We start from the raw sequence: 22,791 nt of genomic DNA on the forward strand, positions 1-22,791 counted from the left end.
ATTGGGGCTTCCGTCAGTCTCTCTTCCGGCTTTCACCCCCAGTCTAACGGTCAAGCAGAACGGGCCAATCAGACTATTGGTCGCATCTTACGCAGTCTTTCTTTTCGCAACCCTGCGTCTTGGTCAGAACAGCTCCCCTGGGCAGAATACGCCCACAACTCGCTTCCTTCGTCTGCGACCGGGCTATCTCCTTTTCAGAGTAGCCTCGGGTACCAGCCTCCGCTGTTCTCATCTCAGTTCGCCGAGTCCAGCGTCCCCTCCGCTCAGGCTTTTGTCCAACGTTGCGAGCGCACCTGGAAGAGGGTCAGGTCTGCACTTTGCCGTTATAGGACGCAGACTGTGAGGGCTGCTAATAAGCGTAGAACTAAGAGTCCTAGATATTGTCGCGGTCAGAGAGTTTGGCTCTCCACTCAGAACCTTCCCCTTAAGACGGCTTCTCGCAAGTTGACCCCGCGGTTCATTGGTCCGTTCCGTATTTCTCGGGTCATTAATCCTGTCGCAGTTCGACTTCTTCTTCCGCGATACCTTCGTCGCGTCCACCCGGTCTTCCATGTCTCCTGTATCAAGCCCGTTCTTCGCGCCCCCGCTCGTCTCCCCCCCCCCCCCCCCCCCCCATCCTTGTCGAGGGCGCACCCATCTACAGGGTCCGTAGGATTTTGGACATGCGTCCTCGGGGCCGTGGTCACCAGTACCTCGTAGATTGGGAGGGGTACGGTCCTGAGGAGAGGAGTTGGGTTCCCTCTCGGGACGTGCTGGACCGTGCGCTGATCGAGGATTTCCTCCGTTGCCGCCAGGTTTCCTCCTCGAGTGCGCCAGGAGGCGCTCGGTGAGTGGGGGGGTACTGTCATGTATTGTCATGTTGTGTCTTTCTGTCCTTTCCTTTCACCCTGTCTCCCTCTGCTGGTCGTACTAGGTTACCGTTTCTGTCCCTCTTTTCCCCAGCTGTTCCTTGTCTTCTCTGACTACCTCATTCACCCCTTTTCCCACCTGTTCCCTTTTTCCCTCTGATTAGGTCCCTATATCTCTCTCTGTTTCTGCTCCTGTCTTTGTCGGATTCTTGTTTGTGTGTCTCATGCCTGAACCAGACTATCATCGTGTTTGCTGCAACCTTGTCCTGTCCTGTCGGAATCTACCTGTCCATCTGAGCCCACGTGTGTTCATCATTAAAGAAACTCTGTTTGTTAATTCGCTTTTGGGTCCTCATTCACGCTCCTGACAACATTATTAAAAAAAAAAAATTATAACATTTGTAAGTATTGTTATAGATGTACATTCTCTGTCTGGTGAAAAACATTTTTGGTTTGAGGGTTAGGTTTAGGTAAGAGTTAGGGTTAATATTAGAATTAGGGTTGTTGGTTGTAACCCCATTGCCCTCTGACCTCCAGGCAGTGGTGTCCCCTTCTTTCCCCAGTCCAGCTGTGTGTCAGCCCTCGGGGGGTCTAGAGATGACAGAGAGGGGAACCTTAAACTACAGCTGATGGTGAGCACAAGTGATATTCATGTTTGAAAAAAAATTCCAAGGCACTTCCCACTGGGTAACGACATCAATTTAACGTCTATTCCATCTTGGTTCAACATCATTTCATTGACAAGACATGGAAAGAACGTTTACACAACCAGTGTGTGCCCAGTGGGTTGTCAGATAGAGTAAATTACAATTTGAATGTCTTTATTACATTGGCATACTGTATAACATACTGCAAGGAATGTTAAAAATAATTGCAACTTGCATGTTTCAGTTATAGGTTGCCTTCATGATGGCCTTCGAGTTACAGCTTGTAACACGTTATGACATAGTTTGAAAACTCTTATATGTTGTAGGTGATTGATATGTTGTGTCAGATACTGCAAACTGAGTCTATCGGAGATGTCCAGCAATGGATTCTGACAGCTGGTCAAAGAGGTAAGTGCACTGGACTGCACATATACACCAATCCATTTAGCATGCTGTCACTGTTATCTAGAGCCCTTTTCTAGTTGTTGAAATCCAGCTGCAGAGCATAGAGAGGGAAAGACAAGATTAGATAGATAAGATAGCTCTTTATTCATAGCTCTTTATTCATACCCCAAAGGACATTTGATAGCACCATCCAAATGAACAGTAACAAAAGGGTACATTACCAAGAAACATTTTTATCACAACATTAAAGTGAGACTCAGCAATTAGCATTGCCACAGGCAGAATGAACCAATAATATTGCAGAGGAGTGAGATGCAAGACACCCTCACACAAAGTATATGATACACTCACACAAAGACTTTAAATGTCCCCAAAATAGTGTTATTCGGGACCATAATCCCAAGTCCCTACTACGATCCATCAGGATGTAAACATTGATCTGTCATGGCGTTAACCTGTGGTGGTATTTACTTTTGTCCAGAAAAGGACCAGATTCTAAGTCTGCTGTCTTCCGCCCTGGCAAAGGACCCTGTCTCAGCCTATGAGGCTCCGGGAAGAGAGCAGCTGACAGTGAAGGAGGTTCAAAACCTCCCTCCTGCCTCCAGAATGGCTTTGATCAGTGAGGAGGATACCACCAGGTTAGTGTTTCCAACCAGAAATTGACGGCATTGTAAGACACCTATGCCAAATGTTGTCTACTGGGAGGATCGATTGTTGAAACATTTTGGTTGTTTTGGGGTCAATGGAAGATGGCAAAAGCTTTTAGTGGATCACAGCAAAAAAATGATGTTTTGGAATCACTGCACATTGGAAGTTGGCTGCACACTTCACAGTATACAGCCCCAGAACCAAATGCAGCCTAAAAAGTAATTGATGATGTGGGGGGAGGAAATCCTAGTTCTTAAGGAAATCTATTTGAAATTGGATGAATGATGATGCCATGGAGCATGAAATTGCCATGCTGCCATGAAATAGTACATCCCGCTATAGCGATCTTTTGGCCACTTGAATCATGTCAATATCTGGCTGCCACTTCCCCCCTGGACAAAAACTGGAAGTTGTGCACCCCTGCACTAGGTGCTGTATAGAAATACTGCTACCCACTGGCCAATACATTTAACCTGTTCAAAAAGGACAGCCTGTAATGTATTTACAAAATATATTATGTTTACTCTTCACAGAGATCATTCCCTAGAAATTATGCCAAACTGTGACTCAGGTGAGTCTCCAAGGTTAAGTCCTGACAAATAATATAATTTGTTGACCTAGTAATTAATATGTTGATTGATTCACTCAATTTCTGGAGGTCTGTCTGTCTGTCTATTTATGATACACCATTCCCAGGTAAACTGGAGGATGCAGGCACAGAGAGGGCAGAGTCCAAGACCCACAGGCAGAGACACATTGCCAGACCCCTGAGTACCCAGAGGACCCTGTGTAGCCCCACCGTGTGCCACCTCAACCAAAAGGTGGTCCTACGTTACACCAAGCGGGCCCTGATGCCTCACACACCACCTGAAGTGTTCCAGGCCGAATGGCCCAACTATACCCAGCAGGCACCTGGCTCACTCGTGACATAAAACACAACTCTGGCAATACACCTGGGGCTGGTTCAGGAAGTTGCAACGTTACTGAACGTTCAGATAGAAATGTATGATGTAGAATAGATACCATTGTCTGTCATGTTGAATAGGTTATTGTATCAGCTCTAGTGATTCTATTCATATCTGCAACACGTTGTGCCCTAATGAATGAACCCCTCCTGTGCATCTCAATAGACCTCTTATTCAGCAATCGGTCATTTTGGTAGTCATTTTGTTCTGATTTGGTTTGAATTAGATTTTGAATTAGTGTTTCATTGAGGTGGAAAGGGAGTTAAAATGGGATTTGAGTGTAATCATTAGTTACAACAATACTTTTTACACTGTAATGACATAAGTAGTTACACAGTAATAATGGCAATGTAACGTAAGTGTTACCACGCAAAACACCAGTCTCAACATCAACAGTGAAGAGGCGACTCCGGGGATGCTGGCCTTCTAGGCTGAGTTGCAAAGAAAAATACATATCTCAGACTGGCCAATAAAAATAAAATATTAAGATGGACAAAAGAACACAGACACTGGACAGAGGAACTCTGCCTTGAAGGCCAGCATCCCGGAGTCGCCTCTTCACTGTTGATGTTGAGACTGGTGTTTTGCGGGTACTATTTAATGAATCTGCCAGTTGAGGACTTGTGAGGCATCTGTTTCTCAAGCTAGACACTCTAATGTACTTGTCCTCTTGCTCAGTTGTGCACCGGGGCTTCCCACTACTCTTTCTACGTTACTCGCTCTGAGACCTTGAAGTAGTGGTTCCCCTTGCTCTGCAAGGGGCCGTGGCTTTTGTGGAGCAATGGGTAACGATGCTTTGAGGGTGACTGTTGACGTGTGCAGAGCGTCCCTGGTTCGCGCCCAGGTCGGGGCGAGGGGACGGACTTAAAGTCTATACAGTTACACTAACATAATTGCAAAAGGGTTTTGTAATGATCAATTAGTCTTTTAAAATGATACATTTGAATTAGCTAACACAACGTGCCATTGAAACACAGGAGTGATGGTTGCTGATAATGGGCCTGTGTACGCCTTTGTAGATATTCCATAAAATAAATCAGCCGTTTCCAGCCACAATAGTCATTTACAACATTAACAATGTCTACACTGTATTTCTGATCAATTTGATGTTATTTTAATGGACAGAAAATGTGCTTTTCTTTCAAAAACAAGGACATTTCTAAGTGACCCCAAACCTTTGAACTGAAGTGTATATAAATAGGATTCACCAATAAAGACTATGAGAAAAAACGACTTCAATGTCAAGGAAATTACTTCACTGCTTGATAAATTCTAGAACTTTCCCTCGCAATGTAGTCAAAGAGAAGAATCATCCATAATGTAATGTAAATGTAATTCTTGATGCAGATAGGGGTCACAGGTCAAGGACTAGTCAGCGTCCCCTCCCACAAATCCCCACATCCATCCTTACCATTAGAGTGGGAAACGCAAAACTGACCTCAAATCGGTGCTTATAAATTCCTCCACACAAACACTGCAGAACGCCAAGCACCTACCATTGGCTCATATGCTGTCTGTTATAGAGTGACGTATATATTCCGTTTCCTTCAACGGTGTGTGCAACAATGTCAGTGTTTATTGCTAAATTAGGTGAAAGGTTCAATCTCAAAATGACGTCGTCTCACTACCGAGGGGTAAATGTCACCATTGTTTTCAACCTTTTAGTCGTACGTTGAAAATGTTAAGAGTATTTTATTGTTTTGAACTTGTTGCTGAAAGTTGGGCAGAATTCGGCAGTATCGCTACAGCTGTGAAACTAACGTTACTGTTTTATCCTATATGTAATTGTCTCACTGATTTTTATCATGATAGGCTACTACTTGAGGACGAAACCTCGATGTCAATTCGCACTTGTGCATGCGCTGTTGATAAGGCTATCGTCCTCTTCTCATCCGATTGATCGTCATGACCATTAGGTATGTCGTAACATAAATGAACTGATCGCGTACAAAGTATCATCTCCCGCCAACAGTGGGCATTGCGAAGGGATTGTCAAATCTCAGCTCTACAAGTTAATGATTTGCTCTTTACCTCGTACTTAGTACTTGAGCGTGGAGTTTGGATTCTGCCCTCCACGCCGATGACCATAATTCGAATAGTTTCGTGTAGCGGAGCCTTTCTTTCTGGCCTGTGAGCGCCGATCCAGTCAACGTTTACCTGCGGCCACCTTCTTGCTCCTAATAGATTTCAAAATGTTAGCTCTCTTTGTGCTTTTGCTCTGCATAACATCTTCATTTTCTGCTTCTACTAGAGGTGAGTTATTGTTTTTGTTTTTTTACATGTACGGATATGTGTGATGAATGTTATTGTATATTGTGTTGGTGTGTGATTTGCTTAGAGAGTATGTTAGCAGTTGGGCTCTATGCTTACAGTCCGTGACCTTGGAACTTCTGTCAACCTTTTGAATGGTCTTGCAACAACCAACAAATCACTTTCACTGGAGATTCATCATTTCATAGCACATGTTTGTTCCTAAATTCATCAGTCAAATAGTTTCCTGGCGATGTAAGGTGGGCTCCCGAGTGGTACAGCGGTCTAAGGCGCTGCACTCTGGTTTGATTCCAGGTTGTATCACACCCGGCCGTGATTGGGAGTCCCATAGGGCAGTGCACAATTGGCCCAGCGTCGTTAGGGTTGGCCTGGGGTAGGCCATCCTTGTAAATAAGAATTTGTTCTGAACTGACTTGCCTAGTTAAATTAAAAATAATAATAAAGCACACTACCAATAGTAATTACTCCCCTGAACATTTAGGCAACCTGCAGGGTAGATATTGTGGATATTACTGTAGCTTGTGGTAAAGTTGTTTTTTGGGTGTCAATTCTATGAATCATAGGTGATATGAATGAAATGATTTCCTGTTCAACTTGGTCAGTAGAAGCTAAGGCAGTTGACAAACTGGTTGAATACAGCTGTCTGTGGCAGATTTTGTATGTTTGATTCAGCACTTTGTGATTGGTGATGCAACCCGAAAGTGACACGTCAGTCTTGACTCATGACCTAATGTCAATTATTTTGTAATGCTACACTGTATTAGAGCAATCAAGGACTTTAATAGTCCACCCACAACGTTCTTTCTCCAGTGTTGATTGTGTCCATCAGAAACGTAGACCAGAGTAGGTTTAGCTTACAAGGGTTCTCGTAATAATGACACATTATTACAAGTTGCAATTGGACCACGATGAAGGGCTCACCTTCTGAATCCAGGATGCCTGACAGTATGAATGTATAAATATTACTGTCTGTTTTTAAATCATCTGCTACAGAGGATAAGATGTTTGGAAGTATTTTGCATAAAGCTACACATGGTTTTACAAGTGTCAGTCTCATCCACCTGCCTGATCTTTCTCTGTCGAACCAGTAGCAATTAGCCAGGGGACCAGGTAACGTGTGTAATGTTGAAACAATTAATTGTTGCCTAGCCAAAACATTACAAATCTAACAGAGTAATAAATGAATCCAATCTGAACTCAAGCCTTTTTGTTATGATTGACATACAAAGGGGAAGTATTTGACTGCCGTAAAGCAGATGATTTGAGGGAAATACCTTAATTCAATCACTGCTTAATGGTATATACCAACTATTTTGTTTAGGATATGTTTTGACAGACATCTCACTCAGCAGTGAGGGCCATTTGGTGTTAACCAGCTTGTTGACATTGTTCTGATCTTGATATTTATATAGAGAAACACGGGTCTAAGTGAATCCCAACCATTTGTGAGTTGTCAGGGTCTCAGTAGCCATGTTCAAACTGCGCGTAGCCCAGTGCAAACACCCTTGGTTGTCACCCAATTGACTCCAGAAAAGTGACACGGGAATATTTTACTCCAGAAAAGTGACAGTTGGTTCCAATTAGCCAGGGTTAACAAATGCTTGTGTAAAAGGACAAACTGGCCCGGGGCTAATTTCAACCCAGGGTTAAAGATAGCCCTGGGCTAAGAGAATGCAGTTTGAAAAGGCCTAGCGGGGCTCAGCAAGAGAACTGATTTGAGAACCCCTGCTCTAAGTCACTCATCACTGTAACGTTTGATCTCACTCTGCGATTCCTGCATGCCCCCTCTTGTTTCAGGTGCTGGTGCTGCTGGACCCAGGCTGAACAATGACCAGTTGTACAAATTCAGCTACACCACCGAGGTGCTGGTGGACAGGGCCAAGGGGTCAAAGGATGGCAGTGTTGGCTATAGGATCTCCAGTGACGTGGATGTCAACTTAGTGTGGAGAGACCCCAACAGCAAGGACGACCAGCTCATCCAACTGGTGGTAAGTAATCCCACAGCACCACCTCCTCACCCTGACTTTGCCGATAGTAAGTACATTTTTCCTCAATAAATGTAGCTATGGCTGTGATATGTGGTCGTCCCACCTAGCTATCTTAAGATGAATGCACTAACTGTAAGTCGCTCTGGATAAGAGTGTCTGCTAATTGACTCAAATTTAAATGTGTGTTGGCTGGATGTACCTGAATCCCGAACCCCAGCCCCAAGACCCCTATGCTCTTCTGTAGGTCTGAGAGGATTGGATAGGTGTAACTGTTTTATGGCAATAACCCTACCTCGCCATATGATAGCCTAGTTGGAATTTTTGCCATATCGCTTAGACCTATCCAGTCTTTTCAGATCTACACAAATGCAGGGGGTAGGGGTTGATTTAGGATTCATTCAGGGACAGACTGAGAGTTTTTTTTTTGTCAAACCTGGTTACATGTTTCCCTGGGATATTGAATAAAAAATAATAAAAAACACTTGTTTTGGAAGGATACATGTTGGAGTTTATACATGCAAAATATTGTGTATTTATATTTATTATGGATCCCCAGTAGCTGCTGCTCTTCCAAAATTAAGGCAGTTTATACCATTTTAAAAACATTACCATACATTCAGATTGTGTGCCCTCAGGCCCCTGCTCCACCACTACCACATATACAGTACAAAATCCATGTGTACGTGTGTATGCTGTCTTTACAATGTGAAAGGAAACTCAACCACATATTGATATGATCCTGGGAAAGAGGTTCTTAATGTCTCCTGTAATTGGAAAGAATAGAAAAATAAGCATGGTCTGATTGTGTAAAAATAGTACTTAACTCCCTGAGGGGCCTGTCTAAGAATTTTTTTTAAATTGTATTTAAAAAGGCCTGGGTTCAAATAGTATTTGAATTCTGTTAACTACTTAAGTTGTGCTTAATTGTGTGTGCCTGGCCCAAAAGCAGTCATCTCAAAAGTGCCAACATGCCTGCCTGGAATTCCAGACAGGCTAAACCAAACACTGATGGTTTTTGAATAGGTTCAAATAGTATTTGAAATCATTCAAAGTCTATAACTTCCACTCTGGTTGTATTCTATGGAGAATATTGATATTGAGCTGCTTGAAATGTCCTAATCATCTAACAAGCTCTTCCATTCCCATCCGCAGATCTCAAACGTGAAGATAAAAAGTGTGGCCCAACGCTCAGCCAAGAAGAACATATTCCAGGGCGCCACAACGCAAAGCCTTCTCGGAGAGAATAAGCTGGCAGCACTGGAAAGGCCGTTCATGGTGCACCTGAAAAACGGAAAGGTAAGAGCTGTGGATGTTGGTTTGTTTCTATTGTAAGACATTATTAAGGGGCCCATTCAAACTCATAACAGGTCTTACAAATAATTACTGCATCATTATGCATTATACTTGCGGCTAAGTAAAGTGTTACTGTATGTTTTTATTGATGCATAATGCAAAATTATTGCTTTAACTTAAGGCAGTTACTAGGAACATGAATGTGCTTTGGGTATACTGTAGTGGAGATTATCTGCCATAGGTAGATGTCGTAGGAAGTTTAATTGTTACCAGAAGTATACTAAATATACTACAAGTAGTTATTTTTCTATCATTCTAGAGTACTATTGCTGTTATATCTTCATGGGTCAATAGTCATAAAAGTATTGTGCAATTGTGCATTTATATCAACCATCAATTTTACTACAATCAGTTAAGATAAAAAAAAATAAAAAAATACTAACTCTAGTATGGGAGCCATTTCTGGAGCATCATTGATGACATCTGTATTGCTGGGGACTATTAATGGAACCGTAATTGGTTTGGTGACGCTGGAAGGGGAAATACCAGACAGATGGTGAGTACAGGGCAAGGGTCAATCCTTCAGATTGCTGGCCGGACGGTTATCAGATCTCACGGGAGAAGTGCGGGGGCATCGGCGTGGCAAAGGGGTGCCGTTCCTGGATGACACAGACAGGGTGAGGTGAATAGGTGAACCAGTTGATCAGTGAATGTCCTGTTGAATGCATTGTGATCAGCTAAATCTGTTATGAAAATATTGCGAATTTAGCACGGGACTCTATATATTGAAACTAAATGTATCTCATAGTATTACGAACTATAATAAGTGACTACATACACTCACTGGCCAGTTTTATTAGGTACACCCATCTACTATCGGGTCGGATGCCCCTTTGCGTTCAACAGGAATGTTCCACAGGGATGTTGGTCCATGCTGACGTGATGGCATCACGCAGTTGATGCAGATTGAACGCCTGTTACCCTGCATGATTCTTGCCATTCTCCTTGGACTTCTCTCATCAACAGCTGTTTTCGCCCACAGGACGGCCGTTGACTGGATGTTTGTGTTTGTCGCACCATTATCGATAAACCCTAGACACAGTCGTGCGTGGAAAAACCCAGGATTCCATGCTCAAAGTTGTTTAGGTCACTTGTGTTGCCCATTCTAACGTTCAATCGAACAGTAACTGATTGCCTTGATGCCTTTTCTGCCTGCTTTAAATTACAAGCCACTGCCATGTGACTCACTGTCTGTAGGAGCGATCCATTTTCATGAACAGGGTTGTGTACCTAATAAACTGGCCGGTGAGTGTAAGATAATGAGAGTGACATGATTTTGAAACTTTTGTGATAATAGTGACCTCAGGGTGACTGTTTGTTTTTACTACAATGTGATTTATTGTCTGCAACCTTTGTACCTCTGTATTGTATTTTTTAGTTTTTATGCTGTAGTCTCTGTTAGACATGGTTTTTAATAAGGTTGAAGAATGATTGTCTTCAACAAATATAATAACTAAAACCTAATAAATCTAGTGGTTTAATCTAAACCTCAAAGTGTGATTTTACAGTGTGATGCCCTGAGTTGAGTGGAATACGCTGTGAAGGTGAATAAGACATTTGTTTGATAGTGTCTGACTGCAGAATGTGTCTTGGGTTGCCATGGGCATTCCTTGCCAAGAAAATGACTCTTATTGGCCCCTGTGCCACGCCATGGCCATACTGTCAGGTTTCAGGTAAGACCCAGATGCAGACCGTGTCGAAGAAACCTAAATGTATTTCTAGTACAGGGGCAGGCAAACAACAGGTCAGTAATCCAGAGAGGGTACAAGGGGGTCAGGGCAGGCAGGGGTCAATAATCCAGTGACGTGGGGCAAGTCAGTTAAGAACAAATTCTTATTTTCAATGATGGCATAACTGCCTTGTTCAGGGGCAGAACGACAGATTGCCATGGGCATTCCTTGCAAAGAGAATGACTCTTATTGGCCCCTGTGCCAACCTTGTCAGCTTGGTGGATTTGATCTTGCAACCTTTTGGTTATTAGTCCAACTCTCTAACCACTAGGCCATGCTGCTGCCCCAAGGTATAGAACGGCAGGCAGACTCCGGGTCAGGGCAGGCAGAATGGTCAAAACTGGGACGGACTAGAAAGCAGGAACAGGGGAACAAACGCTGCTAGGTTTCACAAAACAAAAATGAATTGGCAATAGAGAACAAAGGTATAAATACACAGGATAATGAGGAAGATGACACCTGGAGGGGGATGGAGACAAGCACATAGACAGCTGAAACAGATCAGGGTCTGACACATACCTTGCCAAGAGAAAAGGAACTCCCTCAAGATGCATTTCACAGTCAGACCCTACGTAGTCAGACCCTTTTCCATTTGTTGACATCTCATCATTATCTGAGGCACTTTGATAATATTAATCGGAGAGAAGTACTGCTAATTTTGCTGTTCTGTCACTTGACTCTAGTGCACTGTTTCGTATCATATTGACTTGTTTGTTGTTCCATGCCTCTGTTTCAGGTGAGCAGCTTTTACTGCTATAAGGCGGAGCCTGCTTCCATTAAGAACTTGAAAAGGGGTGTGGCTAGCTTGCTGCAGGTGCAATCCAGATCTGGGAAGGTCATAGAGGTAAATGAGACCCAATGCATATACAGTTACAGGAAATTGTGGAAACATTTAATCTGCAGTCCTATTTTAGTAGGCACTTACTAAGAGATGTGGTAACAATGAGTACTTTTGATACACTAACTCAATTGGTAACCACTGCCGTGTACCAAATTGTTTCTTATATATATACATACATACATACATACATACATACATACAGTGCCTTGCGAAAGTATTCGGCCCCCTTGAACTTTGCAACCTTTTGCCACATTTCAGGCTTCAAACATAAAGATATAAAACTGTATTTTTTTTGTGAAGAATCAACAACAAGTGGGACACAATCATGAAGTGGAATGACATTTATTGGATATTTCAAACTTTTTTAACAAATCAAAAACTGAAAAATTGGGCGTGCAAAATTATTCAGCCCCCTTCAGTTAATACTTTGTAGCGCCACCTTTTGCTGCGATTACAGCTGTAAGTCGCTTGGGGTATGTCTCTATCAGTTTTGCACATCGAGAGACTTTTTTTCGAGAGACATTTTTTCCCATTCCTCCTTGCAAAACAGCTCGAGCTCAGTGAGGTTGGATGGAGAGCATTTGTGAACAGCAGTTTTCAGTTCATTCCACAGATTCTCGATTGGATTCAGGTCTGGACTTTGACTTTGCCATTCTAACACCTGGATATGTTTATTTTTGAACCATTCCATTGTAGATTTTGCTTTATGTTTTGGATCATTGTCTTGTTGGAAGACAAATCTCCATCCCAGTCTCAGGTCTTTTGCAGACTCCATCAGGTTTTCTTCCAGAATGGTCCTGTATTTGGCTCCATCCATCTTCCCATCAATTTTAACCATCTTCCCTGTCCCTGCTGAAGAAAAGCAGGCCCAAACCATGATGCTGCCACCACCATGTTTGACAGTGGGGATGGTGTGTTCAGCTGTGTTTTTTCAGTTTTTGATTTGTCAAAAAAGTTTGAAATATCCAATAAATGTCGTTCCACTTCATGATTGTGTCCCACTTGTTGTTGATTCTTCACAAAAAAAATACAGTTTTATATCTTTGTTTGAAGCCTGAAATGTGGCAAAAGGTCGCAAAGTTCAAGGGGGCCGAATACTTTCGCAAGACACTGTACATACATACATATACAAACACTCTACTGGTCAAAAGTTTTAGAGCACCTACTCATTCAACAAGGGTTTTTCTTTATTTTTACTATTTTATACATTGTAGAATAATAGTGAAGACATCAAAACTATGAAATAACACACATAATCATGTAGTAACCAAAAAAGTATTAAACAAATCCAATTCGATTCTTCAAATAGCCACCCTTTGCCTTGATGACAGCTTTGAACACTCATGGCATTCTCTCAAGCAGCTTCATGAGGTAATCACCCCACCTGACATTAGCCAGGTGGAAATGTGTCCTTTCATCTGATGAGTCCAAATTTTAGATTTTGGGTTCCAAACTTTGTGAGACGCGTTGCTGGTGAACGGATGATCTCCGCATCTGTATTTCCCACCGTGAAGCATGGAGGAGGAAGTGTGATGGTGTAGAGGTGCGTTGCTGGTGACCCTGTCTGTGATTTATTTAGAATTCAAGGCACACTTAACCAGCATGGCTGCCACAGCATTCTGCAGCGATACACCATCCCATCTGGTTTGCTCTATCATTTGTATTTAAACAGGACAATGACCCAACACACCTCCGGGCTGTGTAAGGGCTATTTAACCAAGAAGGAGAGTGATGGAGTGCTGCTTCAGATGACCTGGCCTCCACAATCACCTGACCTCAACCCAGTTGAGATGGTTTGGGATGAGTTGAACCGCAGAGTGAAGGGAAAGCAGCCAACAAGTGGTCAGCATATGTTTGAACTCCTGTTGGAAAAGCATTCCAGGTGAAGCTGGTTGAGAGAATACCATGAGTGTGCAAAGCTGTCAGCCACCCTTTGCCTTGATATTTGAAGAATCTCAAATTTAAAATGTATTTTGATTTAACACTTTTGGTTACTCCATGATTCCATGTGTTATTTCATAGTTTTGATGTCTTTACTATTATTCTAAAATGTAAAAATAAGAAAAACCCTTGAATGAGCAGGTGTCATGTCATCAAAAAAAATAAAAAAATAATAATGCACTGTAAAATAACATTTTACCATAAACACAGTTGTAAGTTTGCAATGAATTCTCAATGTAAATTATTTGAACAAATGCTTAACTGTTTTTCTATGGTTTTCTGTGTGAGTACTTTTGGTTGGCTGACTGATCTTTCTGGGAACAGAATGATGTGTCAGGGAGGTGTACGGTAGAGTACAAGGCTACCCAAGGCCAGGTGACAAGGACCAAGGCTTTGGAGACCTGCAAGACCGCAGAGACCGGCTTCACCACCTACATTCAGGTCCTGGGCGTGAGTGGGGAGTCCAGCTCTGTCACTGTTTTCACCCTGGAGGATGGCTTCATTAAGTCAGCCACAGCCAAGGAGACTCACATCTTAGCAGTCAACGCACGCCGCACCACCGCCGCTAAAATAGTGTCCAGGTAAGGTGTGACACAAATCACATTTTATTTGTCACATGCGCCAAATACAACAGGAATGCTTACTTACAAGCCCTTAACCAACAATGCGGCTTTAAGAAAAATATGACACACGGGGAGTCAAATGGAATTTTAATGGTGAATTTCTGCTGTAAACATTGAGGCAATAGTTGTATTTCTTCTTTTTGTTTACTACATTAATCCAACACATGCGTAAAAGTAATGTTCTTTTTTCACTTACTGATTTGAGTAGGCTTTCTGAGAGCATCAATTGCATGGAACAGAAACTGATTGATTTGGATTTGTTAATTTATGTTGTCCTCAGGCAAAACTTGACGCTGGTAACAATTGAGACTGGGCCATTTGAGGCTGCGGGGAAGAATGTCGCCAGTGTTGTCAAATCACTTGATGAGAAATTGTATGCTGTTGGTGTGACAGCTGAGAAGGTCAAATCCCAATGCAAGGGCTGTCAATCGGTGAGTGGTTGTGAGAAGCAATAAAGTAAAAAAGTGCTTCACGTTGTTTTCAACCTTGGACACTGACTTTTTCCTCTGAAAGATGCCAATATAACCTTCAATATAACCTTCAATTCAGCTTTTACATTGACGGTATTGACTCCCAAACTAAATGCTTCAAAAATGACTCTTTGCTATAGAATAATTAAAAAGGGCAGAGGAAAACTGTATGATGCTGGCCTGGTTGATTGCTGGAATGGTGCTAGAATGAAATAATCAGAACTAACACAGTACAGGGTGTTACAATAGTGTGAAAAGCCCTTGTGAAGTCTGAATTTACCAACGCTATACCACACTATCGATGCATGTCCTTGCTGACCAAACATGTAATTAAGAAATTAGCATTTTTTTCCCCTTTCTTTTCCTCTTCTCTGCTCATCCCGCTAGCTGTTTGAGCACTGGCAAGAGGTCAAGAAGCAGTTTGAACCAGATAGCTTGTCAAAAGCCATCGCTCCCCGACGCTTCCTGGCTCTCATCCAGAGCATAAGGAAAGCCTCCAAGGACGAGATCCTCCAAGTGCTGAAGAGCTCCACCAAGACTGCCCTGTAAGGCCTAGCACTTACCCACCTCTCTCTCTCTCTCTCTCTCTCCCTTTCTCTTTGTCTGCCTCTTTCTCTCACTCCTCTTTTTTTCTCTTTTTGTCTTTCCTGTTTCACTCCTTCTCTCTAATTTCACTTCTCTTCTATCGCTCTCTTCTCAATCTCTTGTTTTCTCCTCTTTTTTTATGTATGTTTGTGTTTTTCTCTCTCTCTCAGGCTGTGATGCTTTCTTATGAGATGTAGTGACTCGTCACCCCATTTCCTTGCTGTTTGTCTCTCGCCCCGTGGGTCTTTTGGCCAGAGCCACATAGTTAACTATATAGGGAATATTGCGACGTTTTAGACTTCTGACTCACTGCCTCTCTCCAACTCTGTCGGGGTCTGCAGACCTCAGGTGGTGGACGCCGTGACCTCGTCCCAGACGCCCGCCTCCCTGGACGCCATGCTGCAGTTCCTCAACTTTGCCGACCCCAAAGGCCTGGTTCTGCAGGAAAGGTTCCTGTACGCCTGCGGCTTCGCCTCGCACCCCAACGAAAGAATGCTCCAGGCTTTGGTGGTGAGTGGCCAATGGCTGCCACTTGCTTAAACTCTACAAACCAAAATGAATGAAATGCATGTCCAACACAGCGGGATGGGGAGAAATGATTCGGTATAAGTCCGTTCAACGTTTTCAGTTGGTTAGACAGATGTGTTGCGGTGCCTGTCAGAAGTCACAATGACATAACACTAGACCCTCCCCCAATGCTCTGCTCCCAGTGAAAATCATTGAATTACTTAGGTAAAAAAACTATCTGTTTTTTCTGGTTTGAAAGTACCCTTATGCTCATCATCAGGGCAAACATCCATACAATTAGCTCCGGTTAGAGGAGATGGAGGAGACTGAAACGAAAACATATCCTTAACGTACTTTGCTTCCTCTTTCAAATATAATTTGGTGAATCATAGGTGACTTTGTCATTTGCAACCAGTTTCATTAAATTATTTTTTTTAGCCTTTTTTTTTCCCCATTTTCCATCCAGTTTGCTTCATTAATATAGTATATTACACTGGATCTTTCTTGAATAAGTTCCTCCATTTCTTTTTGTTTTTCCTCTAACTTATTCTGTGCCTCTATGGTACAGGTTTTATTGCTATCTAACTGTACTGTTAGTCCTTCAATTTCCTTTGTTAATATGGACTCTTTTGATCTAAATTGCTTTTGTTTTAGAGATGAGTACTGAATTGCATGACCTCTAAAGGCACATTTTAAGTGTCCTGTACAATAAGCGGATTTGCTGTACCTATGTCCCCTATCAACACTTTTTTTCACTTTCGGTGCCAACCAGACTGACATAAGAAAGAAGTCAAGACGACTAACTTGATTAAGCCTCCGCCATGTATATCTCACTAGGTCAGGATATTTAAGCCTCCATATATCCACTAGTTCCAATATATCCATGATATTTGTGATTTCCTTAAGAGCATGAGTGTGATTTCCTTTACGGTCCATTGAGGTATTTAAAACCGTATTATAATCTCCCACCATGATAATATTGTATTGCTTGCAGGGTTGATACTTTATTATATATATATTTTCAAAGAAGCGTGGATCATCATTATTTGGTCCGTAAAGGTTAATGAGCCATATCTGTTTATGGTCCAATAACATATTTAAAATCATCCATCTACCTTGTGGGTCTGTTTGGACAATTTGCTCATTCGGATCAAAATTACTGCTAATATCATCATCCCTTTTGAGTTTCTTTGCCCACGGGAGAAGTATTTTTCAACCACAGTCCATTTTCTACTCACCTTCATCTAAAATTGTTGATTGAGTTTCCTGTAAACAATAATTAATAATTAATTAATTAATGGCATATCTACATAGGCGTACAGAGGCCCATTATGAGCAACCATTACTCCTGTGTTCCAATGGCACGTTGTGTTAGCTAATCCAAGTTCACCTGCAAATTATTTTTTTTGCACCTACGACTTTCAAAATTACAATTATATTTAAAATGGTGTTTTTTTTTTGTGTGTACTGTATGATAAAACATATGGCGATTTTTAATTACACGCATTGTTTTTTCAGGACATTTCAAAGGGCAAGATTGTCAGTAATGACATCAAAGAGTCGGTGGTGATCATCATGGGTGCCCTTGTGCACAAGCTCTGTCAGAAAGGGGGTTGTGAGCTACCAGTGAGTATCGAATATGTTTGACCCGATGTCTGTAATGAGGGGAGATGTACAAAACTCGTTCTTAAAGGGATTCACACATTCTGTTTACTTAATATTCATCTCCAGCACCACCCCAACATCAACATATGTGAAAATGGTGTGTTTCATAGTTCAAAAGATGGAGGAAGATAACTGTTTCTGATAACATCATCTGTTGTGCATCATGTAATTTTAACCAACTATGAGTAGGCATTGTCTCGATGAATGTGAAGTAGAAATTAGTTTAAATGTCCCTTTTAAGCAATTGAATAATCTTCAACCAAGAGAATACTGATTGGACTTTTTTAACTGAACCAAGTACAACTATTGGAATGCCAGACTGGAATATAGTCGTGATACAATAGTGAGACGTAGCTGTGTCTGATGGTTCGAAAAGATACAGAAATTATCCCTTTGATGGATTTGGGCTCTGAGTGGCACAGCGGTCTAAGGCATTGCATCTCTGTGCTAGAGGCATCACTACAGACCCTGGTTCAATTCCAGGCTGTATCACAACTGTCCATGATTGGGAGTCCCATAGGGTTGCGCAAAATTGGCCCAGCGTCATCCGGGTTAGGGTTTGGCCGGGGTAGGCTGTCATTGTAAATAAGAATTTGTTTTTAACTGACTTGCCTAGTTAAATAAAATAAATATGATCCTGTTGTGAAATGCACCAAAGAAAGTCACAATTTCTTAAAAGGAACTATACAATGGCTGACTTATTGTGTGTGTTTTTGTCTCATGTACAACCCAGACTGTGGTTGAGGTGAAGAAGATGATTCTGGAAGGTCCCGACAGTACGCAGGTGGAGTCAGACGTTCAGATGTACCTGCTAGCGCTGAAGAACTCCCTGCTGCCTGAGGCCATTCCCCTGTTTTCCAAATATGCTGAGTCGGAGGTCGGAGCCTACTGCACCATCTCCCTCACAGCCCTGCAGAGATACGACGTCGCCCTCATCACAGACGAGGTGAGGCCATTTGACGTCTAAATTCACAGGGGAAGTGCCGGATGCGGGAAGCTGGATTGCCATTCCCAGAGCCATATATTTAGATGCATACTAAGGGTATATCGAAATAAGATAAATGTATGTGGACACCTGCTGTAAAGTAACAAAACGTGGAAAAAGTCAAGGGGTCTGAATACTTTCCAAGTGCACTGTATATTCTGTTGTATGTACAGTGCATTCTGGAAGTATTCAGACCCCTTGACTTTTTCCACGTTTTGTTACTTGACAGCCTTATTCTAAAATTAATTCAATTGTTTTTCCCCCTTACCAATCTACACACAATACCTCATGATGACAAAGCAAAAACAGGTTTTTAGAAATGTTAGCTAATTTATTTATTTTTTAAATATCACATTTGTGTAAGTATTCAGACCCTTTACTCAGTACTTTGTTGAAGCACCTTTTGCAGTGATTACAGCCTTGAGACTTCTTGGGTGTGACGCTACAAGCTTGGCACACCTGTATTTGGAGAGTTTCTCCCATTCTTCTCTGCAGATCCTCTCAAGCTCTGTCAGCTTGGATGGGGAGCGTCATTGCACGGCTATTTTCAGGTCTCCAGAGATGTTCAAGTCCGAGCTCTGGCAGGGCCACTCAAGGACATTCAGAGACTTATCCTGAAGCCACTCCAGCGTTGTCTTAGCTGTGTGCTTAGGGTGGTTGTCCTGTTGGAAGGTGAACATTCACCGCCAGTCTGAGTTCCTGAGTGCTCTGGAGCAGGTTTTCACCAAGGATCTCTCTGTACTTTGCTCCATTCATCTTTACCTCTATCCTGATTAGTCTCCCAGTCCCTGCCGCTGAAAAACATCCCCACAGCATGATGCTGCAACCACCATGCTTCATGTTAGGGGTGGTGTTAGATGGGTGATGAGCTGTGCCTGGTTGTCTCCAGATGTGACGCTTGGCATTCAGGCCAAAGAGTTCATTCTTGGTTTCATCAGACCAGAGAGTCCTTTAGGTGCCTATTTTCAAACTACAAGCGGGCTGTCGTGTGCCTTTTACTGAGGATTGGCTTCCGTCTGGCCACTACCATAAAGGCCTGATTGGCGGAGAGTTGCAGAGATGGTTGTCCTCCTGGAAGGTTCTCCCATCTCCACAGAGGAACTCTAGAGCTATGTCAGAGTGACCATCGAGTTCTTGGTCACCTCCCTGACCAAGGCCCTTCTCCCCCGATTGATCAGTTTGGCCAGGCAACCAGCTCTAGGAAGAGTCTTGGTGGTTCCAATCTTCTTCCATTTAAGAATGATGGAGGCCACTGGGTTCTTGGGGACCTTCAATGCTGCAGACATTTTTTGGTACCCTTCCCCAGATCTGTGTCTCGACACAATCCTGTCTCGGAGCTCTATGGACAATTCCTTTATCCACATGGCTAGGTTTTTGCTCTGACATGCACTGTCAACTGTGGGCCCTTATATAGACAGGTGTGTGCCTTTCCAAATCATGTCCAATCAACTGAATTTACCACAGGTGGACTCTAATAAAGTTGTAGAAACATCTCAACTGTGTGTGTTTCTCTAACATGGAAATCAATGGAAACAGGATGCAAACAGGATGCACCTGAGCTCAATTTCGTGTCTCATACCAAAGGGTCTGAATACTTAAGGTAAATAAGGTATTTCTGGTTTTTAATAAATGTGCAAACATTTCGAAAAACCTGTTTTCACTTTGTCATTATGGGGTATTTTGTGTAGATGTATTTGTTTGTTTTTTTTAATCATTTTAGAATAAGGCTGTAACGTAACAAAATGTGGAAAAGTCAAGGGGTCTGAATACTTTCTGTGTGTGTGTTGTCCATGTATTTCGATGTTAGAGAAACACACACAGTTGAAGTCTAGTTTAGACACCTTAGCCGAATACATTTAAACTCAGTTTTTCACAATTCCTGACATTTAATCTTAGTAAAAATTCCCTGTTTAGGTAAGTTAGGATCACCACTTTAAGAATGTGTAATGTCAGAGTAATAGTAGAGTGATTTATTTAAACTTTTTTATTTCTTTCATCACATTCCCTGTGGGTCAGAAGTTAACATACACTCAGTTAGTATTTGGTAGCGGTGCCTTTAAATTGTTTCACTTGGGTCAAACGTTTCGGGTAGCCTTCCACAAGCCACCCACAATAAGTTGGGTGAATGTTGGCCCATTCCTCCTGACAGAGCTGGTGTAACTGAGTCAGGTTTGTAGGCCTCCTTGCTCGCACACGCATTTTCAGTTCTGCCCACATATTATCTATAGGATTGAGGTCAGGGCTTTGTGATGGCCACTCCAATACCTTGACTTTGTTGTCCTTAAGCCATTTTTCCACAACTTTGGAAGTATGCTTGGGGTCATTGTCCATTTGGAAGACACATTTGCGACCAAGCTTTAACTTCCTGACTGATGTCTTGAGATGTTGCTTCAATATATCCACATAATTTTCCTCCCTCATGATACCACCTATTTTGTGAAGAGCACCAGTCCCTCCTGCAACAAAGCACCTTCACAACATGTTGCTGCCACCCCCGTGATTCACATTTGGGATGATGTTCTTCGGCTTGCAAGCCTCGCCCTTTTTCATCCAAACATAACAATGGTCATAATGGCCAAACAGTTCTATTTTTGTTTCATCAGACCAAAGGACATTTTCTCCAAAAAGTATGATATTTGTCCCCATGTGCAGTTGCAAACTGTAGTCTGTCTTTTTTATGGCAGTTTTGGAGCAGTGGCTACTTCCTTGCTGAGCGGCCTTTCAGGTTATGTCGATATAGGAGTCGTTTGACTGTGGATATAGATACTTTTGTACGTGTTTCCTCCAGCAGCATCTTCACAAGGTCCTTTGCTGTTGTTCTGGGATTGATTTGCACTTTTCACACATACGTTCATCTCTAGGAGACAGAACACGTCTCCTTCCTGAGCGATTTGACGGCAGCGTGGTCCCATGGTGTTTATACTTGCGTACTATTGTTTGTACAGATGAACGTGGTACCTTCAGGCATTTGGAAATTGCTCGCAAGGATGAACCAGACTTGTGGAGGTCTACATTATTATTTTTTTTGAGGTCTTGGCTGAATTCTTTTGATTTTTCCCATGAATTTGATTTTCCCATGCGTTTGAAGGTAGGCCTTGAAATACATCCACAGGTACACCTCCAATTGACTCAAATTATGTCAATTAGCCTATCAGAACCTTCTAAAGCCATGGCATCATTCTCTGGAATTTTCCAAGCTGTTTACAGGCACAGTCAATGTGTGTGTGTAAACTTCTGACCCACTGGAATTGTGATACAGTGAATTATAAGTAAAAAAATCTGTCTGTACACAATTGCTTGAAAAATGTATTGTGTCACGCACAAAGTAGGTGTCCTAACCGACTTGCCGAAACACGAAAAATAAGACATTTGTGGAGTGGTTGAAAAAAAGAGTTTTAATGACTCCAACCTATGTGTATGTAAACTTCTGACTTCAACTGTGTATACATATATTTCAGGTGAAGCAGACGGTGAACCGAGTGTACCACCAGAACCGCCGGGTCTATGAGAAGAATGTGAGGGCAGCAGCTGCGGATGTGGTCTTCAGCAGCAACCCCTCTTACATGGAGGTGAAGAACATGCTCCTGTCCATCGGAAACCTGCCCAGAGAGTTGAACAAGTACATGCTTTCCAAGGTCAATGACATCCTCCACTTTGAAATGCCTGCCAGGTGGGTGATGGGATTTACATTTTGATTTGTAATTTCTTTGGTGTTTTCATTTTATTCAGACAGAAACAGCACTAAATGAGTGGGAGACTAGAGGTGGGGCTGGGATTTGTACCCACACTGGGGTGGTGTATATGTGGTGCAGGCAGTGGCGTTACCTGCTAGACCAGCAGGCACTGCTGTGCCAACCTAAATTGAAGGCAGACGTTACTTAAAGTGAGCTCCAAAAGTATTGGGACAGTGACACATTTTGTTGAAGTTTTGGCTCGGTACTCCAGCACTTTTGGATTTGAAATTATACATGAGGTAAAAGTGCAGACTGTCAGCTTTAATTTAAGGGTATTTCCATCCGTATCAGTTGAACCGTTTTAGAAATTACAGCAATGTTTGTAGTCCCCACATTTTAGGGGACCTGTATACCAAACATCAAGAATAGCCTCCCCGCCCCCGCCCCCATTTCACCCTCAGAATAGCCTTAATTCGTTGGGGCATTGTCTTCATAAGGTGTCAAAAGCGTCCCACTGGGTTGCTGGCCCATGTTGGACTCCAATGCTTCCCACAGTTGCTTCAAGTTGGCTGGATGTCCTTTGAGTGGTGGACCATTCTTGATACACATGGGAAACTGTTGAGTGTGAAAAACCCAGCAGCGTTG

General features: G+C 42.5%; 1 protein-coding gene across 3 annotated transcripts in view; it reads left to right on the forward strand.

Moving 5' to 3' along the window:
• The first annotated feature begins 4,978 nt into the window (after positions 1-4,978).
• The window catches only part of mttp (microsomal triglyceride transfer protein), a 36,146-nt gene continuing 18,333 nt past the window's right edge, over positions 4,979-22,791 (forward strand). Inside the window, exons 1-12 of one of the 3 annotated variants that reach the window (XM_036954457.2) lie at positions 5,036-5,147; positions 5,326-5,766; positions 7,582-7,772; positions 8,925-9,068; positions 11,592-11,699; positions 13,962-14,218; positions 14,541-14,691; positions 15,118-15,275; positions 15,657-15,825; positions 17,341-17,448; positions 18,221-18,433; positions 21,931-22,142. In XM_036954457.2, coding sequence (XP_036810352.2) covers positions 5,706-5,766; positions 7,582-7,772; positions 8,925-9,068; positions 11,592-11,699; positions 13,962-14,218; positions 14,541-14,691; positions 15,118-15,275; positions 15,657-15,825; positions 17,341-17,448; positions 18,221-18,433; positions 21,931-22,142 — 1,772 coding nt within the window. In that variant the 5' untranslated portion in view covers positions 5,036-5,147; positions 5,326-5,705. Of the gene's footprint in view, positions 5,767-7,581; positions 7,773-8,924; positions 9,069-11,591; positions 11,700-13,961; positions 14,219-14,540; positions 14,692-15,117; positions 15,276-15,656; positions 15,826-17,340; positions 17,449-18,220; positions 18,434-21,930; positions 22,143-22,791 lie in introns of all 3 variants that reach the window. The other 2 variants (XM_021573635.3, XM_090210770.1) reach the window with 2 other exon arrangements.

Source organism: Oncorhynchus mykiss, chromosome 19 (genome assembly GCF_057628025.1).
Source record: "Oncorhynchus mykiss isolate SJ-2025 chromosome 19, ASM5762802v1, whole genome shotgun sequence".
In the NCBI taxonomy this organism is placed as follows: Eukaryota; Metazoa; Chordata; class Actinopteri; order Salmoniformes; family Salmonidae; genus Oncorhynchus; species Oncorhynchus mykiss.